The sequence below is a fragment of the Podarcis melisellensis genome (assembly GCF_964234715.1).
Source record: "Podarcis melisellensis genome assembly, chromosome: 2".
NCBI lineage: Eukaryota > Metazoa > Chordata > Lepidosauria > Squamata > Lacertidae > Podarcis > Podarcis melisellensis.
The window spans coordinates 13,293,744-13,313,084 of NC_138529.1; the positions used below are offsets into that span (position 1 = coordinate 13,293,744).

At 40.8% G+C, this 19,341-nt stretch overlaps 1 protein-coding gene across 3 annotated transcripts in view; it reads right to left on the bottom strand.

Moving 5' to 3' along the window:
• The window catches only part of VDR (vitamin D receptor), a 79,450-nt gene that overhangs the window by 48,405 nt on the left and 11,704 nt on the right, over positions 1 to 19,341 (bottom strand). For 2 of the 3 annotated variants that reach the window (XM_081898826.1, XM_081898827.1), the window contains exon 2: positions 19,135 to 19,228. In XM_081898826.1, the coding sequence (XP_081754952.1) occupies positions 19,135 to 19,144 (10 nt within the window). In that variant the 5' untranslated portion in view covers positions 19,145 to 19,228. Of the gene's footprint in view, positions 1 to 13,563; positions 13,707 to 19,134; positions 19,229 to 19,341 lie in introns of those variants that run through there. The other variant, XM_081898828.1, reaches the window with a different exon arrangement.

A 19,341-nucleotide genomic window follows, 5' to 3' on the forward strand; every position in this document is an offset into this window, starting at 1 on the left:
AGGAAGGATTTAATGTGTGATGCTTTGCATGCAAGGCACATGGTGTGCCAATGCGCTATGGCCCTTCTTTTACTTCCATCTGTCCTCCATGGCTTGATAACAAGCTTCCACATTATGGGGTAAGGCAGCAGCCTTGTTGAAGAGAGGCAACCGTCCTGCAGCCTCTCCTAACATATTATCAAGCTGCCTTCTCCTTCAGCAGAGAGGGAGAGGGAGGACAGCACTGTAGGAAACTGTGGGGAAAGCTGCAAAGCATAGCAGCTCTAAACACAGCCATGAAGAGCATTTCCTCAATGGCACTTTTAAAATTTGGAAACACAAAGATCTAAAAATATATTAAAAGTGGGTGGTGCTGGTGGTGGCAGTCAATGGGAGGAAGAAGGGAGTACTGATCCTCAGCTCATGTGCTCATGAGTCTCATGTAACCACATGCTGTTTACATAAGCGATCACAGATTTTTCCACAAGAAATAACACATTTTCTCCAACATTAATATATGCAGTGTAGGCTCTGGGATAAGTGAGTTATGCCTAGCTGCCCCTCCAGAAGTCGCTTTTCATGCTTTAAAAAGGAACAATGGGATAATGCACTAGCATTTAATGTCTACTTTCAGTATATTGTTTGCACATTAGTGTCTAGAGCAGGTTCAACAAAACAAACAATAACCAATTGGACATAACATTCAATGACAGATAATGTTCAGTGTTGAAAATTGCCCTGAGAGGAGGAAGTCCTTCTTTCCATTTTTCCTTTGTGTACCCCTCTCTGTGGTCAATTTGAAGGTATGTTCCATAATTCTAGTCAATAACTAAAATGAAGAATACCTAAAATTGCTGTTTCTTTTGCACACAAATTAATAAAATTTACTACAGAAGTGCAACAAATCAATGAAACGCTTTATAATTTAGTTACCTATTTATTTTTGTACACAGGAATGTACCTTTTCTTTAAAAAAAATGAAGATAGAAATCTATTCCAGTTCTCTTTAGGTATAAACACACAAAAATATAACTTACGATACACTTAAAATGCTATGTTATTTTCTCTATTTTATTTTGAGAAGTGGCTTGGGATAGAATTGACCTCAGTTAGCTTAGGCATCTGGTCATTTCAGTTTCTCATTCACTTTAACAGGGTTAAATCAGACCCTGCTGGTTTAGTTAAGACAGAGAGAGAGAGAGATTAAACACTACAAGACTACTGACCCCATAATTGTTCCAGAGTACATGGAATATGAAGTGGTTCAGGGTTTGCTAAAAATATTTTACGCCTATTTCAAAAAACTGTTGAGGACCACAGAGGCACTACTTGTTTGGGAGAGTTAAACAAATCAACAGAAGCAGTGTCACTATAGGTAGTTCTTTTACAGTCCTAATTTGAGAGCAAACTGTTTCAAGCTGTCCATTGTGGTCAAATTATAGGTTTATGAGAATCCCAAGAGTCCATTTGTGTGGCATTCAATTTAACATTACGAAAAAGTGGAACTGTTTATTCAGTCTTAACTGTGTCTTGTTGAGCAGGTTCCAGCTACAAGATCCTGAATATTACTTTTATACTAGCCCAGGGTCCACACTGGCTCCTATTATGCTGTAGTGCTTGGGATTACAGAAATTTAGGGTGGAATGTGCATGTGCATAGGCAATGCAGGGCAATTTTTTGTTTTACTTGTAAGACTGAAAGGTTTGAAATATACACTATATTCCAGTTGGCTTTTTCTTTGCTTAATATCACACTGTTTTCATGTTGCAACTATTACACTAGGGACATCTAAAGCAATTCCAACTAATACTATCTTCTCCAAGCTATCTAAGCTAATGCCACCCGGCCTTGTGGCACTGAATCCCAGGTACAAAAATATAAAAAATCCTAAAACTGGAGCATTTCCCCTTCTACAGAGAAGTGGTTTGTCTTCAAAGTGCTTTTAATTTAATCTGCTTCCAGGATTGTCTCTCGCTCCCCGCCAAATGCCCGTTTCCAGAGGAAGCTTGCAAAGATCCTTGGGGAGTGGCTTTGAAAGCTCTGGGCTTGGCGCTTGGAAAGCACCAAGCTCAACAAAACAAATCAAATGAAAATTTAAATAAATAAATAAAGGAAAGCACCAAGCACAGGGTTTCGCAAGCAGCAAGAATCAGCTGATGGCTGGGCATTTGAAAAGTGTTGCAGGCACTGCTTACCTGCAGAGACCCATTGAACCAAGCCCCACCTTTCCATGCCCCGCACAGGAAGAATGCATGAGGTTTAGACTTGTGCTCTTGCCATTTCACTCAGTAGAATGAATGGGATAATTACAATATACAGTGGTACCTGTGGATGCAAATGGGATCCGTTCCGGAGCCCCGTTCACATTCTGAAGCGAACGTAACCTGCGTCCGCACGGGTCGCGATTCACCGCTTCTGCGCATGACGTCATTTTGAGCATCTGCACATGCGCGAGCGGCAAAACCCGGAAGTAACGCTCTCCGTTACTTCTGGGTCACCGCGGAGCGCAACTCAAAAATGCTTAACCTGAAGCTACTTCAACCCGAGGTATGACTGTAACTTCAAAACTATACTGCACTTTTAAGTGTTCCCATCACCTCACATTAATATCTCAGTATGTCTTACATCAGCTCTGCACAATAGGCCAGAGTTATTCAGCCAAGGTTACAAGTGGACGGCTTGTTGGTGGCTCTTTCAGAACCGCAGCATGCATATTCCTTCGTTTAAGGGACGTTGCATCATTCACTGGATTCTTCCATCATTGCCATCAACCAACCCCAGCTGCAGTTGTGACCTCTTGCTTACTAGCTAGCTAAAACTGCAAATCATTGTGGAATGCTGAGTTTCAACTGCACAACCAATAAATCCAAAACTTACATTACAGGGTGCTATTTAACAGGGACTCTGCCAGGATCATGCAACTCAATCCTCTTAAAGGGACTGGTGGACTCTGCCACCGTGGTGTTTACTTCAGCACTCTTGAAAGCCTTTGATGCTGGAATGATTATAGAAGATATGACCTGCATCGTGCCAAAGGTCAAGCAGATAACTAGTGCTAGTGCCTTCTGGTAAACTCTGAGTAATTATCTATCCGCCCAAGGCAAAAATCCCAGAAGTCATGTTCACTATATACCTGTATTAGGTATGCTTGAGGATTCTGATGCACCAAAATTCTGAAGAGCGCACACCTGATCCACCACTTCCAGAATCAGTATGCAACACTCCATGTTGGTGTGGTTTCTGGTTGAGATGGTTATGTCTGTCTACTTTGTCTGTGTTCTATCACTGTGATCAGAGGTGGTTTAAGGCAATTATGTGCCTGGGTCAGGGACAGGGGGATGAGGGGAATCAGGCTATAATCCCTTTGATAGCAGACTGGTGGAGGTACGGAGGTGGGTAAAGGTATGGTGGGACTTGTAACATCAGTCCTTGCTCCTTTTGTTTCAGCCACTTAATCTCAGAATCTGGGGATGTTGGTTAGCCGACATTTGGTGCTGCTGCTAAATGCCAGGTTTAACCAGAATACAACATATTTTATCCACAAGGTGATAACAGATGAGGGGGCCGATGGGCTAGGTTGCCCTATGTTAACAAAGGTTGGCATAAGGCCACCTGTGTAGCACCAGTCCAGGTAAGGAGGCCCAGGGCAGGGAGGGTCACTATCATCCATTAAAAAAATTAATCTCCCTCACCAGAAGATCAATCCACACTCTTTCTGGGTTTATTTGTTGTGTTGGGACAGAGAGACAGAACGGGGTTGTTTAAAGTGTACCATTCATCTGAATTACAACTTCCTTAACTGTGCTGGTGGATGTAGCCTCAGATGTAGTGCTAGAGAAATATTGGGGGACTTCAACATTTATGCTGTGGCTGCCTCAGGACTTCAGAGCCTCTATGAATATCTCAGTACATCACTAGTCCAACATGTATTGCTGGACATACCTTTGACCTGGTATTTGCCACTGCTCACCATAAGTCTGTTGTCATGAACAGACATTAATTCACCTTTTTTTAGAAGATGCAGAGTGCCAATACACACCTTCCTTTTCTGATCACTGGTTTTTTATTTATTGTGGGGGGAAACCCAACATTTAAATGTATGCATCATTCCACTGCATGTTTTTATACCAAACAGCGATGTGTGAATCAGCTCAAAGGAAGTCAGAATCTGTATTTCTGCTTCCTAACTGAAAACAGCTGTGTTGCACAAGGGAAAACAACACTAACCAAAGATTACTGGCCACAGCTTCCACTTTTCATCATCAATATCTCAGGTGAAAAATGTGCATTCTCCTGGATTTTGTCTTGTAGTTATGGTTTTGTACAAACTTTCAATAAAAGAGAGCACAAAAGCCTTGCTTATGCAGAGGGGAGGGAAGCCTTCCACATAAGCATCTTTGTGCAGGGTAGTAAACAAGAGTAGAAGACTTTGATATACAATATCTACATAGGATGTTTCCAGATGGCGGCTTAATATTGTTAATGGAATAATTTCTGAAATTTCTGCTAACATCCGTTGGGGGGAAAATCAACTCCACATTTTACTTTGTTGGTTTGTAACATTACTAAAGAGTTTCTACTTACAGAATGTAGTGAAGCTGGCCTAGAGACACTGCATAGTAGTAACTGTATATTAAATGAAGAATTTAGTAAAGCCGCCAAGTACAGAAAGCAGCGTAGCTACTGGGAATACTATGTCCTGCTAAAAACACAGAGATGTAGTACTGCCTTCCATTCTGTCTTTAGTTCCAAGGTATACATGGTGCAAAGTAACAGTCTATTTTTAGTTTGTGAGTCTATATAATGATACAGATATGTACACACTGATAGGCATGTGTTACTAATTCAAGAAATGTGTTTAGTAAGTTTGCTGGTTGTTACATTTCTGATTCAGTTAGTAGTAGGTGATCACAGTGCACATATAAAGCAGAAAAAAATTAAATGTTCATAAACAAACACCTCCTTCCACTGAGAAAGGCTACCATGATTGCATCAGTTCACACAATGAGAAAGGAAGGAGGATGGCTGAGACCACAGGTACCCACACAAACTTACTGTAATGATCACTTGCCTAGTCAACTGGCACCCTGGGAAGCATCTTGGGAGCTAACACTTCCCCTGTGATTTACCATGCAAGTTTGAGATTTGGCAATAGAAAGCCAGCTTTCAATTTATCAAAGAGGGAAAGGGGACAGTTCCAGGCCCTGTGGCTGCAAAGAAAAGTATGAAAGCACACAAAAAATGGTGAAACTCAGAAACCAGGCACACAAGTTCCTCATTCAGGTCATCTACTCCTAATCTCTATGTCACCCCCCTGCCCTCATTACCATGCTTCATCTCAGACCTCCTGCATGCTCTGTGCTGGTCTCTTTCCTTACCAGTGTTGTGTCTGCTCTGCGCCTGTGCTATGTACATTTAAGATTGCATCCATTTATTTAAAAATAAAACAGGCCTGACAACATTGCACCCAAGTGTAGGCTGCTTTATCTAAGTATTTTATTCCTAATGGTTTTTATCCAATAGCCAGCTAACATAAGCACTTAACCTACTACACAGCTATGCAGAAGTTGTGATAGAATACCCTGAGTTAGGCACTGAAAGGATGCATGTTCCAAGAAAGCCACCAGCACACGTCAGGAACTGGACAACTTCTGGAACTGGACAATAAAGTACATAGTTCTTTACACTGAGGTCCATCCCTCCACACGCTCTTAATGCATTGGAAGTGGTGTGTGTGTGTGTGTGTGTGTGTGTGAGAGAGAGAGAGAGAGAGAGAGAGAGAGAGAGAGAGAGAGAGAGAGAACGAAAACAAACGAACTGGTTTCCTTTAGCAGAGTTGTGCTACTGCCCCTTCTCCCTCAAAATCTAATGGCAAATATATTTTCTTCCAAAGAGCTGAGGTTCTTTTGTTTGTTTTTAAGGAGGAAGATATTTAAATTTGCACATCTATTTTCAGAATAAAACCTGTTTATCACTAATGTGTGTTTTCCATGTCATTATGTTGACATAAAACAAGACCGGCTCTAGCCATTAAAGTAAGTCACCCATGTAAATGTTTTACAAGCCCAATACAAATGCGGTAATAAGGAGTTCCAATTACTGTTGCATAGAAATAGCAAGAAAGAGATTTGGTTTCCACTTCTTATCTGGAACCATTATTTCTAGAAACTGCTTCCTGCCTCTGCCCACAAAAGCACAGCTTTTCGCTTAGTCAACATGATTTCCATATTGATATCACGATACTGTTAACTGTACCACCATGACACTGCATCACGGCAAGTAGCACCACCATATTGGATTCCAGCTTAATACAGATCAAAGCAAACAGAGGACACAATTAAAGCCGGCACTTACAATCACACCTTCTCCACTCCTTAACAAATCCAAGATGGGCAGAGACCCACAAATACCAGCTACAGCTGGGATTACCATTCAGCTATATATAGTAGAAAGCATAGTCCACATCGTCAACCTCTCACCCCATTCAGCTCAACCAATTCCTAGACATTTTGTAAGCTGCCAACTAGCATATAAGAGATTTGCATTAAATAATTTGTTTGCACCCACTACTTTTCATCCTGAAACTACCCCATGCACACAAACTTTTAACATACTTTGTAAGAAATATATTTTCAAATTAATATAGAGCATGTTAATCACACCTCTGGCGACCCCAGTGGTCAAGTTTTCTCAATTTTCCTGAACCTTTTCAGCTGCCTCTAACTACATGTGCACAGATGCTCCACTCACAACACCCTTCACAATTCTACCCCACTACACACATTTCGATTGTTCTGAAAATGGTGGCAACCATCTCCAATCGCTACTCAAAACCATTATAGTGCTCACAACCGTGCACCTCCTTCTTCAATCTACAGCTCTCTACAGGGACAAGATGCTGCTTCTACTAAGTCAGACCATTTCCCCATCTAGTCTGGCATTTTTTCTTTTGATGAAAAGCAGTTATTCAAAGTTTCTGGTTTAGATCCTTCCCAGAGATCTTTGTAACAAGGAATGCCAGTAGCGGTGAAACTGTACAAGTACAGAGGTCTATACAACATTTAGCTACAGAATGACAACAACCTTAAGTATTACCTTTAAAATTAAAATATTTAAAAACCACACTCTCAGAACACTGTGAAAGACGTGGACAGAGTTTAATTTCTAAATAGAGGTGTGACAGGGCTGAGGCCTATATACGAACCCCACTACATGCCCTGGAGTAAAGCCCTCCTCTTTAGTTCTAAGTATATGGGACAGACTCAAGAAGCATAGAAGCATTCTATATGATTCTCTGAAGATGATGCATAGCCAAAGGTGGGAGAAGATCGGTGCTAAATAGGTACAGTGGTACCTCGGGTTAAGTACTTAATTCGTTCCGGATGTCTGTTCTTAACCTGAAACTGTTCTTAACCTGAAGCACCATTTTACCTAATGGGGCCTCCTGCTGCTGCCGCACCGCCGGAGCACGATTTCTGTTCTCATCCTGAAGCAAAGTTCTTAACCTGAAGCACTATTTCTGGGTTAGCGGAGTCTATAACCTGAAGCGTATGTAACCTGAAGCGTATGTAACCCGAGGTACCACTGTACAGCTGAAAGGAAGGGGGTGGACCTACAAAACTAAGACTATTTGTATCTGCAGATTTTATTTATACTACAGAGTTAGGTACTGAACCTTGAATCTTGTACTTTTCCACTCTTAGAGTGGAAAAGTTTATATTGCTTATATAAGATGTTATTATTTCAGATAACATTTCCCACTAGCCTTCATGCAACAAGAGAAACAGGCATGCTAATTCTCTGGAAGATAATTCTATCTGAAGAAAAATAGTTCTAGTTCTCTTTGAAATATACTTCCTTCTCTCAGCAAAAACTGTGGTGGTTCTCAATGGATTCCTTATTTCAGAGACTTTGGTTCCCAGTTACCCCTCATATTTAAAGAGTTTCCATCTTCTTTGACATCCAGGGTTCAGGAGTTTATTATGTTTATTATGTTCATGTTGTTCCTATAGCTCCCCTGGGCTGCAGTGATGCTATGGTGTAGAGCTAGCAAGATTGGTTAAATCTTAATGCATTTTTTACCTTTTAGCACACAATACAAAAATAGTTTAAAAGCAAGTCATTCCCACTGGTCTCAATTCATGTCTAGCAAAACCAAGAGGTTGTAAGTTGTTGGTAAATCAATCCAGATGAAGAATGTGGTCTTGTTACACAAACACAGTTGGGAGGAAAAAGAACAGCTGTGTCACAGAAGGTATACACAAAACCATTGGGGAGCAAAACTTCACAGGCAATTGGGACAGAAAAGCAGCAGAATATTTAAGTTTGATTGGTTTCAAATGGCTGCAACAAACATTATAGCTTATCTCTAGGCAAACAAGTTAGAAGGGAAAGGAAGCACTCACAGTAAAACCAACAGGTACAGATAGAACCAAGTCATTAAAAACATATTTAAAAGCCATTTCCAAAGTAGGTAATGATGCAATGCTTTTATCCCCCTCCTGCTCAAGGCACAACATGAAAGATCTTCTGTTATAAATAAAAGTAACAAGAAAGTGGATGCCAAGGCCTGTAAAACGAGGAAAAGGCTCCATAAATTGACAGCAAGAGCATGCAGCATGGCAGTGCCAAGACCGTCAATTCATTCCAACAGTTCTAAATACAGATTCACAGTTTATGAGGGCTGTTATATTTACTGCATGCACATTGACCTGTTTCTCAGTCAACAGTATGAAGGTGAGATGAGTCTCTAAACGTGCTGGTTCATGCAGTGGACCTGCAGACAGACATTGCATTGAGGGTTTCCCCTCACTCCTCTTCACTCAACACACAAGCTGTGATTATTTGAATTCCTAAATAAAATAGTCAAATAATTTATTGCTATGCTGGAATGAAAGATCAAGGCTGAAAGGGGGATTTGGGGAAATCAACAAACTGCTGGATGTTGGTGATTAATTTTAGATAATGGCACTTGAATAATGTCAAGTTTACTGCTAGTCTCTTATATACTATAGTGAACAAAGCAGCAGTTTCTGGGAGCGGAGTACAACACCAATATAATTCCTCACAGGTTGAATATTGACACCACTGCTGAAATCTTATTGTTCATTTTGCTATATCCATATTTTGAGACACACCTTGAAGCTGAATGCATAAGTGAAATTCACCTGTCTCACTTATAGAGCACCATATCTGCAGGAATTCTTGGGGAAAGGGTTTCTAACAGAACTGATGGGAAATCTGCTAGGGAAATTTGATAACTGGTCCTTCCAGACAGAGGCATATTGCTCATGCACACAAGCTTTCTGCACCTCCCACAGGCCACTGCTGCGATCAAAATGCCTGCCCATACTTCTTTTGCTACATTTAATCTGGATTTCCTCTTATCAAGGAAAATGCATTAAGGAAAAACAACTTCTTATACTCCAACCATCACCACTGGTGTGAAAGCTTGTTAACACATTTTTGGGGTGAGCAGTTTGTCATGTGCACAGTAAATGTTTTGGTGGGTGGTGTCTATCATCATACCCTTACTGCTGTTTGCTTCTCATCAGACCACAACCTAGTCATTTCATTTCTGTCAGTCTAAACGATATGAGCATGACCATTTCCACCTATTGCTGCATGCTGAAGGAATGCTGGAATTTCAGGAGCTCATCTTGCATGATCTTTCAACATATGTGGTAGAACTACCTTGGAAACTATCTCAGGGCTGTGTGTGTTAATAAATAAATACAGAGCTTTTACATAAGACCTCTAACAGAATTTTGGAATAGCTGAATATCAGCCTTGAATAAGACCTCTATTGTTAAAAAGGCTCCCAATGGAAACTGCTCCTCCCACCCTCAAAAGCACAAGCCTGCATATTGCCCATTGTGAAACATGATTATTAGAGGCTTGTGATATCTAATCTTGTTCATCTCCTGTGATTTTTTTTTTTAATGCATGCATGCATGCTCAGAATGGGAAAAGGCAGTGAAGGACGGGAAATAGTTGAGGGGGAGGGGCCAGAAAACAGCACAGAAACATTTCATCAGGGACCACTGACTAAACAGTGGAAAATGTAAGACTAGAGAGTTTTTCAGAGAGCACTCAACCATTTGAAAGAGAGATCAATGCTCATCGTGGAACCCGTATCCTGTGTTTGCCTCCAAGGCTCAAATGGACAGTGGCAGACCCATTTGTTAAATTCAGGACTTCACACACACACACACACACACACCTAGTTAATAAAACTGCAAGACTGTAGTCATGCTGCAGTCCACAAGACCACCAACAGGCCAAATCACTCTCTGAAGTGACTCCAAGACAAGCTGTGAGGGGAGCAGGTTTGGGTGAGCTATGAGGGGATACCTGAGGGGGTGGATGAGGTGTAAAGGGAGGGGGATTTGGTCAGGTGTGGGGAAAGAGTGGTTGGTTCATTGGTGGGCTTGGTGAGCAGAGGCAGTAGCCCCGTGTGTGTGTGTGTGTGTGTGTGTGTGTGTGTACACGCGCGCGCGCACACACACACACACACACACACTCTCCACTCTATTGTAGTGAAGGTCCAACTTTAAGAGGAAAATGAATATTCAGGTAAGAGAAGCTGAACTGTTCCATGGTCCCATAACTTAGCTTACCCAGCTCATCCCTTCAAGGAACTTTTCTCCAAGCAAGGCTGCATTCCAGTATCACAGCGCAGCTGGGAAGGAAAATGACTTTGAGAGATGATGGGCTATAGGGGGGCACACTATGGGAGGTGGAATGTTTCAGCTAACTCATGGCATCCCTTTTCATCTTAAAAAGTGTCACATCTCCAAACTCTTCAGATAGGGTTTAAATGCAGGCTGCTCCAATCAACTCTACCCTGATAGTCAGGGTTTTGCATAATTTCAAAGCATATACTGTATACCCTGTGTAACTAAGCCATGGCAGTGTGACAAAAAAGTAGTGTACTGTATGGAAAACAAAGCCATCATCATATGATTTTCAACTCTTGTCTGTCTCCAAACAAGCACTTAAAGTGTATGACTTAGGCAAGTCAGTTACACATGTAAATCTTGGCTGGGTAAGCACAGTGTCCTGCAGGGCATGGAGACAGGGTTCCTTTCCCTGAGTAGTGGGAACTCCCAGAGGATTTGAGCCACTAGAAAGGATTTGTTAACAACCTGGCCTACTATCCAAGGGAGGGGAAGGATACTTCTATTTTTGTCTCTTACTGCTTTCATGGTATCCCTTATTTGTTGAATGACACCCTTTACTTTCTGCATCTGCTTCAAGTTGAAAGGTTGTTGTCTGTCTGTTTTTGTGTGTTGTATCTAACATTCAAGGCTCTCAGCCCCTTACCCAATAGCCACCTGAATTGACTACTCTAATTTTCACCTTCGTATCTTCCGTTGTTATTCTTGCTACACCTGGAACAGCCTCTTCTGTTCTATCCAAGCCACCAATGCAATCACATTATTCATACCACTCCATGCACACACACATATCACATTTTTTCCTGAATCATGACAGCACCTCACACTCTAAGCTGTCTGCTGCTGATTAACTCTCTCAGCAATCCTTGGAAAATTCAATCAAAAACTGTCCCCCCCCCCTTTTAGAGCAAAACAGGTATACATGTATTTGTCACGCATACATGTTCCCATCCCACAATGCTAACATGATATATGCATAGAAAAGTCATCATGTGTGAAAAGGCCTTTAGATTGCAAGTCCTCTAGGAGAGGGATTAGTCCTATACAAAGCCAGATTTGTGGCTGGCATTGTGTACAGCAGCATTAATAAAAAATAAATAGTAATAAATAGTAATTACTATTTATAAAGTGCACTGGAAATCTAGGAACTGTATAACAAATCCAACTGGTGCCCATATAAACCAAATCTCCAGCTCTCCTCTTGTCCAGCAGCACACTTTACCGTAATTATGCCTATGAACATATACCGTATTTTTTGCTCTATAAGACTCACCTTTTCCCTCCTAAAAAGTAAGGGGAAATGTGTGTGCGTCTTATGGAGTGAATGCAGGCTGCGCAGCTATCCCAGAAGCCAGAACAGCAAGAGGGATTGCTGCTTTCACTGCGCAGCTATCCCTCTTGCTGTTCTGGCTTCTGAGATTGAGAATATTTTTTTTCTTGTTTTCCTCCTCCAAAAACTAGGTGCGTCTTGTGGTCTGGTGCGTCTTATAGAGCAAAAAATACGGTAGCTTTGCTAGTTGTGCTCAATACTATTTCAGACTTAAAGTCAATCTCTAAAGTGCAATATAGAATACTACAGGGACAGTCATGGATGGATGTTGTCATTGCGTTGGAAGGAACCAGGAGGGCCATCTAGTCCAACCCTCTGAAATGCAGGAATATTTTGCCCAATGTGGGGCTCAGACCTGCAACCCTGAGATTAAGAGTCTTAATCTCAACCAACTGAGTTATCCCAGTTTTGAGATGGAATTACTTTCTTTATTCAAAACATTTTATCATTCACATGTATCATCTACAGCTTTCTGGTTAGACTATGCACATCACTCCAAACTTCCTGCAAAAAAGCCATCATTACAAGCTTTAAATCAAATTATTGCGCACAGATCAGTTTTAACAATGCATAAATACTGAAATTGTCATAATAAAATCTGATTTGCCTATTCCAATATACAAGTTTCCCATTAGTAAGTTCTGTTGAATTATGTGTGTGAGAAACACTCTTTTAGAAGCGTTAAAACAGTGCTTTTATCTACATCCAAAAGCCTTGCCCTCTAATGGACAATATTTGGGGAAAGGGGGGGGGAATCCTCACTGAAGCCAGCAGAACACTCACAGCTGAAGACACGTGTAATTCTGTATACTGTTGGCTCAGAACCTGCAAAATTCAGCCACTCTCCCAAAACGCATGCATAAGATTTCTGACCTACTTATAAAGGCAAGTGCTTCACATCTGTTGGGAATTTCTTAGAAGAGTGTCAGCTCACTTTCAGCATTCCCCCTCATACTGGGGTCACATAAGCTGGATCTGGCATGACATGCAAGTAACATTTTCTTGCTTCGAAAAACCTTAAAAATTAATTCAAATTGGTAGTAAAGAGCTGACTTCTTAATTTAACTACACAAAAGGTTTACTTTCCCCTAGAAAATCAACTCAGAAAAGACCATAATAAGCTAACTAAAGTGTTAAAAACTTTGTGCTGTATAACAGCTCTCAGGATACTGCACATCTTTGCTGACAAGAGATTTATCATCCTACAGTTCATTTTACTGAAACAAGTTGTCCTGCCTGATCAAAAGAAGCAGGGTTTTTTTCCTTTTTTAAAAAAAGAGAAGGGTTTATACCTAATTATTATATCAAAGATTTTCAAAAAGACAAGTTAATTAACATCCATATAGAGAGAAAGGGTGAAATTAATTGCTAAAGCTATTACATTACAAATGATTAGTGATGCTTTACTTTTAAAAATGTCTTGTAAGGATTACTGCTTTTTGCCAGAGACCAAAAACCTGAGCACACTAACAAGAAAAGTCAGCCGAGTTTTTGCTAAACTTTAAAGCATTTAGAAAGGCAGGAAACTAATCTAAATATTAAATCAGCAAGGCAAAAATGATACAGAATATTTACCTGTAGTACTTGTTTGCTCACAGCACCTAGGCTAGAGGAGATCCTAGCTCCCAGGGTCTGTGCCTTCAGCGAGTGACTGGTTGATCCAACTAGTGAACAGACAATTTAGACCCTGCAGTCACATGACTCACAGGCACAGCCAGAATGCACCAGCTTCCAATTGCAAGCTCCTTTTCTAGCAGTACCGATAACTCTGAGGAAGTTAAACTGATTATATTATACTCAATGCCTTCCAAGGAGAAAAGAATCCCAGGAGTTTTATTCCTCCACTCAGTAAGAAGAGGGCTGTCACTCTTCATGAATAAATGCACCCATAGCACCTGCATATTTTGCAGTGTGTGAGTGGTAAGTTGACCAGAATTCTGAAAAAGCTCTGAAAAAGTATATTATACACACATACATAACTTCCAAACACAGTAAGGAAGTCCTTTCAGCCCTAATGCCTGAAAAGCATGTGACTTCATTCACCATAACGAGTTTCTATATGCTTTTGCCAACCCACCCTTCAAAAAGTGTGCAGATCCCAACTGTGTTTACTCAGAATTAAATTCCACAGAGTTCAGTGGGGTTTACTTTCAGGTAAGTGTGCACTGTATTGCAGCTCTCACAATACAATGGCTAGAACCCACCAACCCTCCTGTGTGCCTGATCCAGTATAGATGTACTACAAACACCTATTTAGCTTCATATCAGCTGTCAACATTTTGCAAAAGAAAGCATTGAACAAATCCTTACAAAATGCATTAGTCACTCACTGAAAATTGCACGCCACGCTAAAACCAGTTTGAACAAGTTCATTTTGCAATATAATTTGTTTTCCTTTTTATGCTTAATCACTTGCCAACATGAGAAGTTAGTTTACTTATTCATCTTCTCATCTTTAGCTTCAGTAATGCAAATAGTATCAAGCTAAGAGACTCAATGGGCTACATCTTCACTACTAAAACTCTCCAAAGTTCCCAAGCTGTGAACAGGCATTACAGGACTAGAGATTCCTGTTCAAATCCTGAGAAACTCAAAAACATAAAAAGTAACAACCACCACCACCAGGCTCCAATAGATTGTCAAGTGTATATCTGCATATTCTTTCGGCTCATCTGGCCATGATCATACACGGCTGATTACTTCTGATCAATAGCCTTACAGGATATGGCCTTAGTTGCGGAACACTGGAGTTTCCCCTTTACGTGAGTTTTAAATGTTTTTTCCTTCCTTCCTCTGGGGTCTGAATGACTGCCATATCCAATCAAGAAAGACTTACTTTCCCCAAGGTCAGATAGGTTAGGGACCTTGAAGGGATTTTGCTTTTCTTTTTGCTTTCCCCTGTAGCATGTGGTTTGGCTCATTGCACAAGTCAGCTTAAGCTATTTGGCTTTGCATGTATTTTCTTGGCGCTATGCTTGTTTGCTATATGAAACACACTGGGGTCTAAACTGCTCAATTATCCTATCTGCTACTGCAAAGGTTTATTGGAAAGTGTGGTGGTGGAGTTTAAAATGAACACAGTTCCTCCCCTCCTTGTTATTTTTTTTTAAACCAAAAGTGGCTGCTGGAAGCTGCAATCTTGAGCAGAGTACCAGCAAGTATGAGGGTGTACTTAACTAAGTTAACTCTTTCTGCTTCGGCTGCATTCTCCACTCTTTCCCCTTCAGCTGTTTTCCATTACTGCTATTAGTTATTATTTTTAACTTACACACAACTATATGTAACATGTAGTTTGGGCCTTAGCCTCATATTTCTTCAAACATATTTTCATCTCAAGGTAGACTGCACATAAGATCTGACAGTGGTGCACAGAAATCTGAAAGAATGCCCAGAAAATCTTAAGGGGCCATATAGTTGGCTTTTCATGCAAACAGACTATTGATAATCACTCAAGGAACAACACAATGCGCAGAGTGAAAGCCACTAATGTAGATATCTTTAAAAGAGCAAAATTCATGGAAGAGGGCTACTAATGATGACTGATGCCTGCATGGACTTGCAGGCAGCATGCTACTGGATACCAGCAGCTAAGGGTAACTATGCAAGTCTAGGAGGACTCTTACATGCCCTGAACCATGGCCTCAACCCTAAGGCTGCCAAATGCTTATTGGTTTAAGCAAGTAAAAACAAAGACACACCACCTGCTGGCCATCTCATCTCATAGCAAGGATCCCCCACCCTCTCCCCACCTGAAGGGTACTGTGATGTGAACCCTGTTCATTTTTAATTCAGTGGGGGGGGGGAGCAGAGGATGATGAACAGGATATTTGAAGAGAAATTGATTTTGCAGCAGAATTTGGGTGGGAATTTGACAAACTTGCCTTGCGTGAAACGTAAATTCTAGTATAGTATTCACACACACATCCCCCAAAAAATTACACATGCAAGTTTATGACTTTTGTGCACTGTGTCTTTTGTAAAGCAGCTTGCAATGCCAGCACAATTTTTTTATTCAGGTTTGTATGGGATTGCTCTGACAGCTTCTATTAGCATGCTTTTTCACTTTCCTCTTTGAAAAATAATGTTAAAGTTTATTTACGTAATAATATTTTTTTCTGTATTATCAGCTATAAAACCTGTACCTAAAAGGGGTGGGTGACATTCAAACCCAAAAGCCATTATTTGCAACCTGTGTGCCCCTTCATTGCCTCTTCTGATAACACAATCTGGAGAAAATTTGCCTGCCCCTTTAAAAGCAAATGAAATCCATTACAGTGGTACCTCGGGTTGCATACACTTCAGGTTACATACGCTTCAGGTTAGACTCGGCTAACCCAGAAATATTACCTTGGGTTAAGAACTTTGCTTCAGGATAAGAACTGAAATCGTGCAGGGGTGGCGCAGCGGCAGCAGGAGGCCCCATTAGCTAAAGTGGTGCTTCAGGTTAAGAACAGTTTCAGGTCAAGAACGGACCTCTGGAATGAATTAAGTTCTTAACCCGAGGTACCACTGTACCCATGTGTAACTTTGGGGAAGGAAAGATAGCAGGTACTAAAATAAGCTTTTGCAGTTGTGGGAAAGACAAGTGAAAAGTTTGCTAGTATTTGTTAGCATCCAAGGACTCACTGACAAACAATCCGAACACTGAGAATTACTGTTATATAACTAGAAACTCCCAAGACTGACACATAAGCATGGGGCAGGGGAGGGGGGGGGGTCCCAAAGAGACACATGAAGTCCTTTGTCCAAGGCTATGTTACACACAGCAAAAAAATGATTTGGGTTCAAGGCCTATTCAGTGATTGTATTCTACTACCAACAGTGAAATGAGTGCAACATTGTGAACTTTTAAAAAAAAAATTAAAGGAAGACAGATTATATACTATAAAAATAAATCTTATCCCATGTGAGCAATTGAAAAAAGAATAATTACAGTCCAAACTACAAGTATGCTATTTTTAGTTCTTAACAGATAAAAAAGGTTTGTGCATTTATAGTCCCAGGATGAATGAGTGCCAGGAAAGGAGCAATACTAGCCAGCAGATAGATAAGGTGCAGAAACATACCAATAAAATGTTTAGAATGTGAAGATTCTGCACATGGAATAACTTGAGGGTGCTGCTGTTTTTGTGACAGCCAACAGACCTACACAATTATTAATAGGACAACTAAGACAGTGGTGCAAACTGCCCAGTGAAATTTGTAATTATGAGTTCTATAAGGAAGATGGTGTCCAAACTGTTCTGAATGTAACTGTAACCCCCAAACCAAAAGCATCAGCTCCTCAGTTTGAAGTTACTCCTTAATCTAGATTTGCTGCCAGAAACACAAATGACATCAATGGCGCAAAGCACCTTTTCACCAGTTCAGCCTGATATGCCAGCTGTCATCCCTCCTCCACCGAGATGGCTGGACACAGGTGTTCATATCCTGAAGGAGCGTCTCCACCCCCATCGTTCAGCCCAGACACTGAGATCCAGCGCCGAGGGCCTTCTGGTGGTTCCCTCATTGCGAGAAGTGAGGCTACAGGGAACCAGACAGAGGGCTTTCTCGGTAGTGGCGCCCGCCCTGTGGAACACCCTCCCATCAGATGTCAAAGAGATAAACAATTACCTGACATTCAGAAGACATCTTAAGGCAGCCCTGTTCCGGGAAGTTTTTAATATGTAACGCTGTACTGTTTTTAACACTTGATTGGGAGCCGCCCAGAGTGGCTGGGGAAACTCAGCCAGATGGGCGGGGTATAAATAATAAATTATTATTATTATTATTATTCACCAATAATTAACAGAACAGTCGGCTGCAATGCATTGTATGTATGCCTACGCTTGAAGGCTGCTCAAAAGCTTAAGTTACCATATTTTTTCGTCTATAAGATGCCCCCATGTATTAGACACCCCCTATTTTGGGAGACTCAGATTTAAGAAAATGAGGGGAGATGTATCCGTGTATAAGACACCCCCTAATTTTTGACATTATTTTTTAGGGGGGAAACCTAGTCTTATACACGGAAAAATACGGTAGTTCAGAATGCACCCAATAGACTTTAATCATTGGGAAGTTATATAACCAAAATAAAGCTTCACTGGCATCCAACCCATTTCTGAGCACCCGTCAAAGTGTTTGTGCCAGCCTTTAAAGCCCTACACAGTTTGGGATCCAAATACTGTCAAGGGACTGTTTTCACCCACATCAACCTATCTGAGGCCCTCTCCCAGAAACCCCTATCAGATGAGATGAGGCAGGTACTGAGCCAAGAGAGGGCTTTTTGGGGGTTGTGGTGTCACAGATGTGGATTTTCCCTCCAGGGAGGCTTGCCTGGTTTCTAGGCACAAGAGACTTGTATGTCACAGCCTCAACTGATGTCACATTGATAAAAGCAATGGGTTTGAAAATAGGAATCCCAAATTCAATTCTCACTCAGTAATGAATCCTATATGTCTCCACTTAACCTGAAAACAACCAAATAATCCCATATCCTTGACAGTTCCTTGAAAGAAGGGTGGAATAAAATTGTGACAGAAAACTTATAAATCCTTGGGCCTTACAGCTGACTGCTAAGGGGCAATGGGAAGTGCTTTATTTTAATTCCCAGATCCATGAGTTGCTTATGTAAAATTGAAAAATAAATACTGAACACAAACCATGAGAGCTAACTAGTAAACCATCTCAAAGGGATATAAGACAGAGAGCATTTGATGCTTATGAATTGTCCTTATGTGAGCTGCCTCAGAGACAATCAGTGGAAAGGCACATAGATGAATAAAACACAAACATGTTATTCAAAAAAATACAACCTATCTGTTTATAAGACATTCATTTTCTTATTCCAGTTTGAAGCCAAAGAACACATGCCCTAAATATCACTTTGATCCATCAATACTAAAAAGGCTACAGCCAAATCACACAAGCATTCCTTCGTATTCCTCTGCCTAGATTAAGGAACATTACATGGATTACACAATTTTACACAATTCTTTTACAGAGTTGTATGAAAAAGCCCAAAGCAGAACAAAAAAATCGAGACTGCCATGTTAAAGAAAGAAGACCTTTGGTAGGGAAACCTAGAAGTGTTTTAGAAACTACAACAATACTGTATAAGTCTACTGGAATAATAAAAAAGAACATAACCAACAAGCTTCTTACCTATGTCCATTTGAAATTTTTTGGAGAAGAGATGCAGTGAGCCTCTTGGCAGCTTCCAATCTGAGCTAGTGTTGTTATTCAAGGCGGGAAAGCTCTAGAATAAAGAAATAAAGATTAGGCATTTATTTCATTAGGGTTTCTGTATTACGCTTACCATTAGAGGCTTATGAAGGGTACTATGTATTCGTTCATCTAAATAGTGCATTC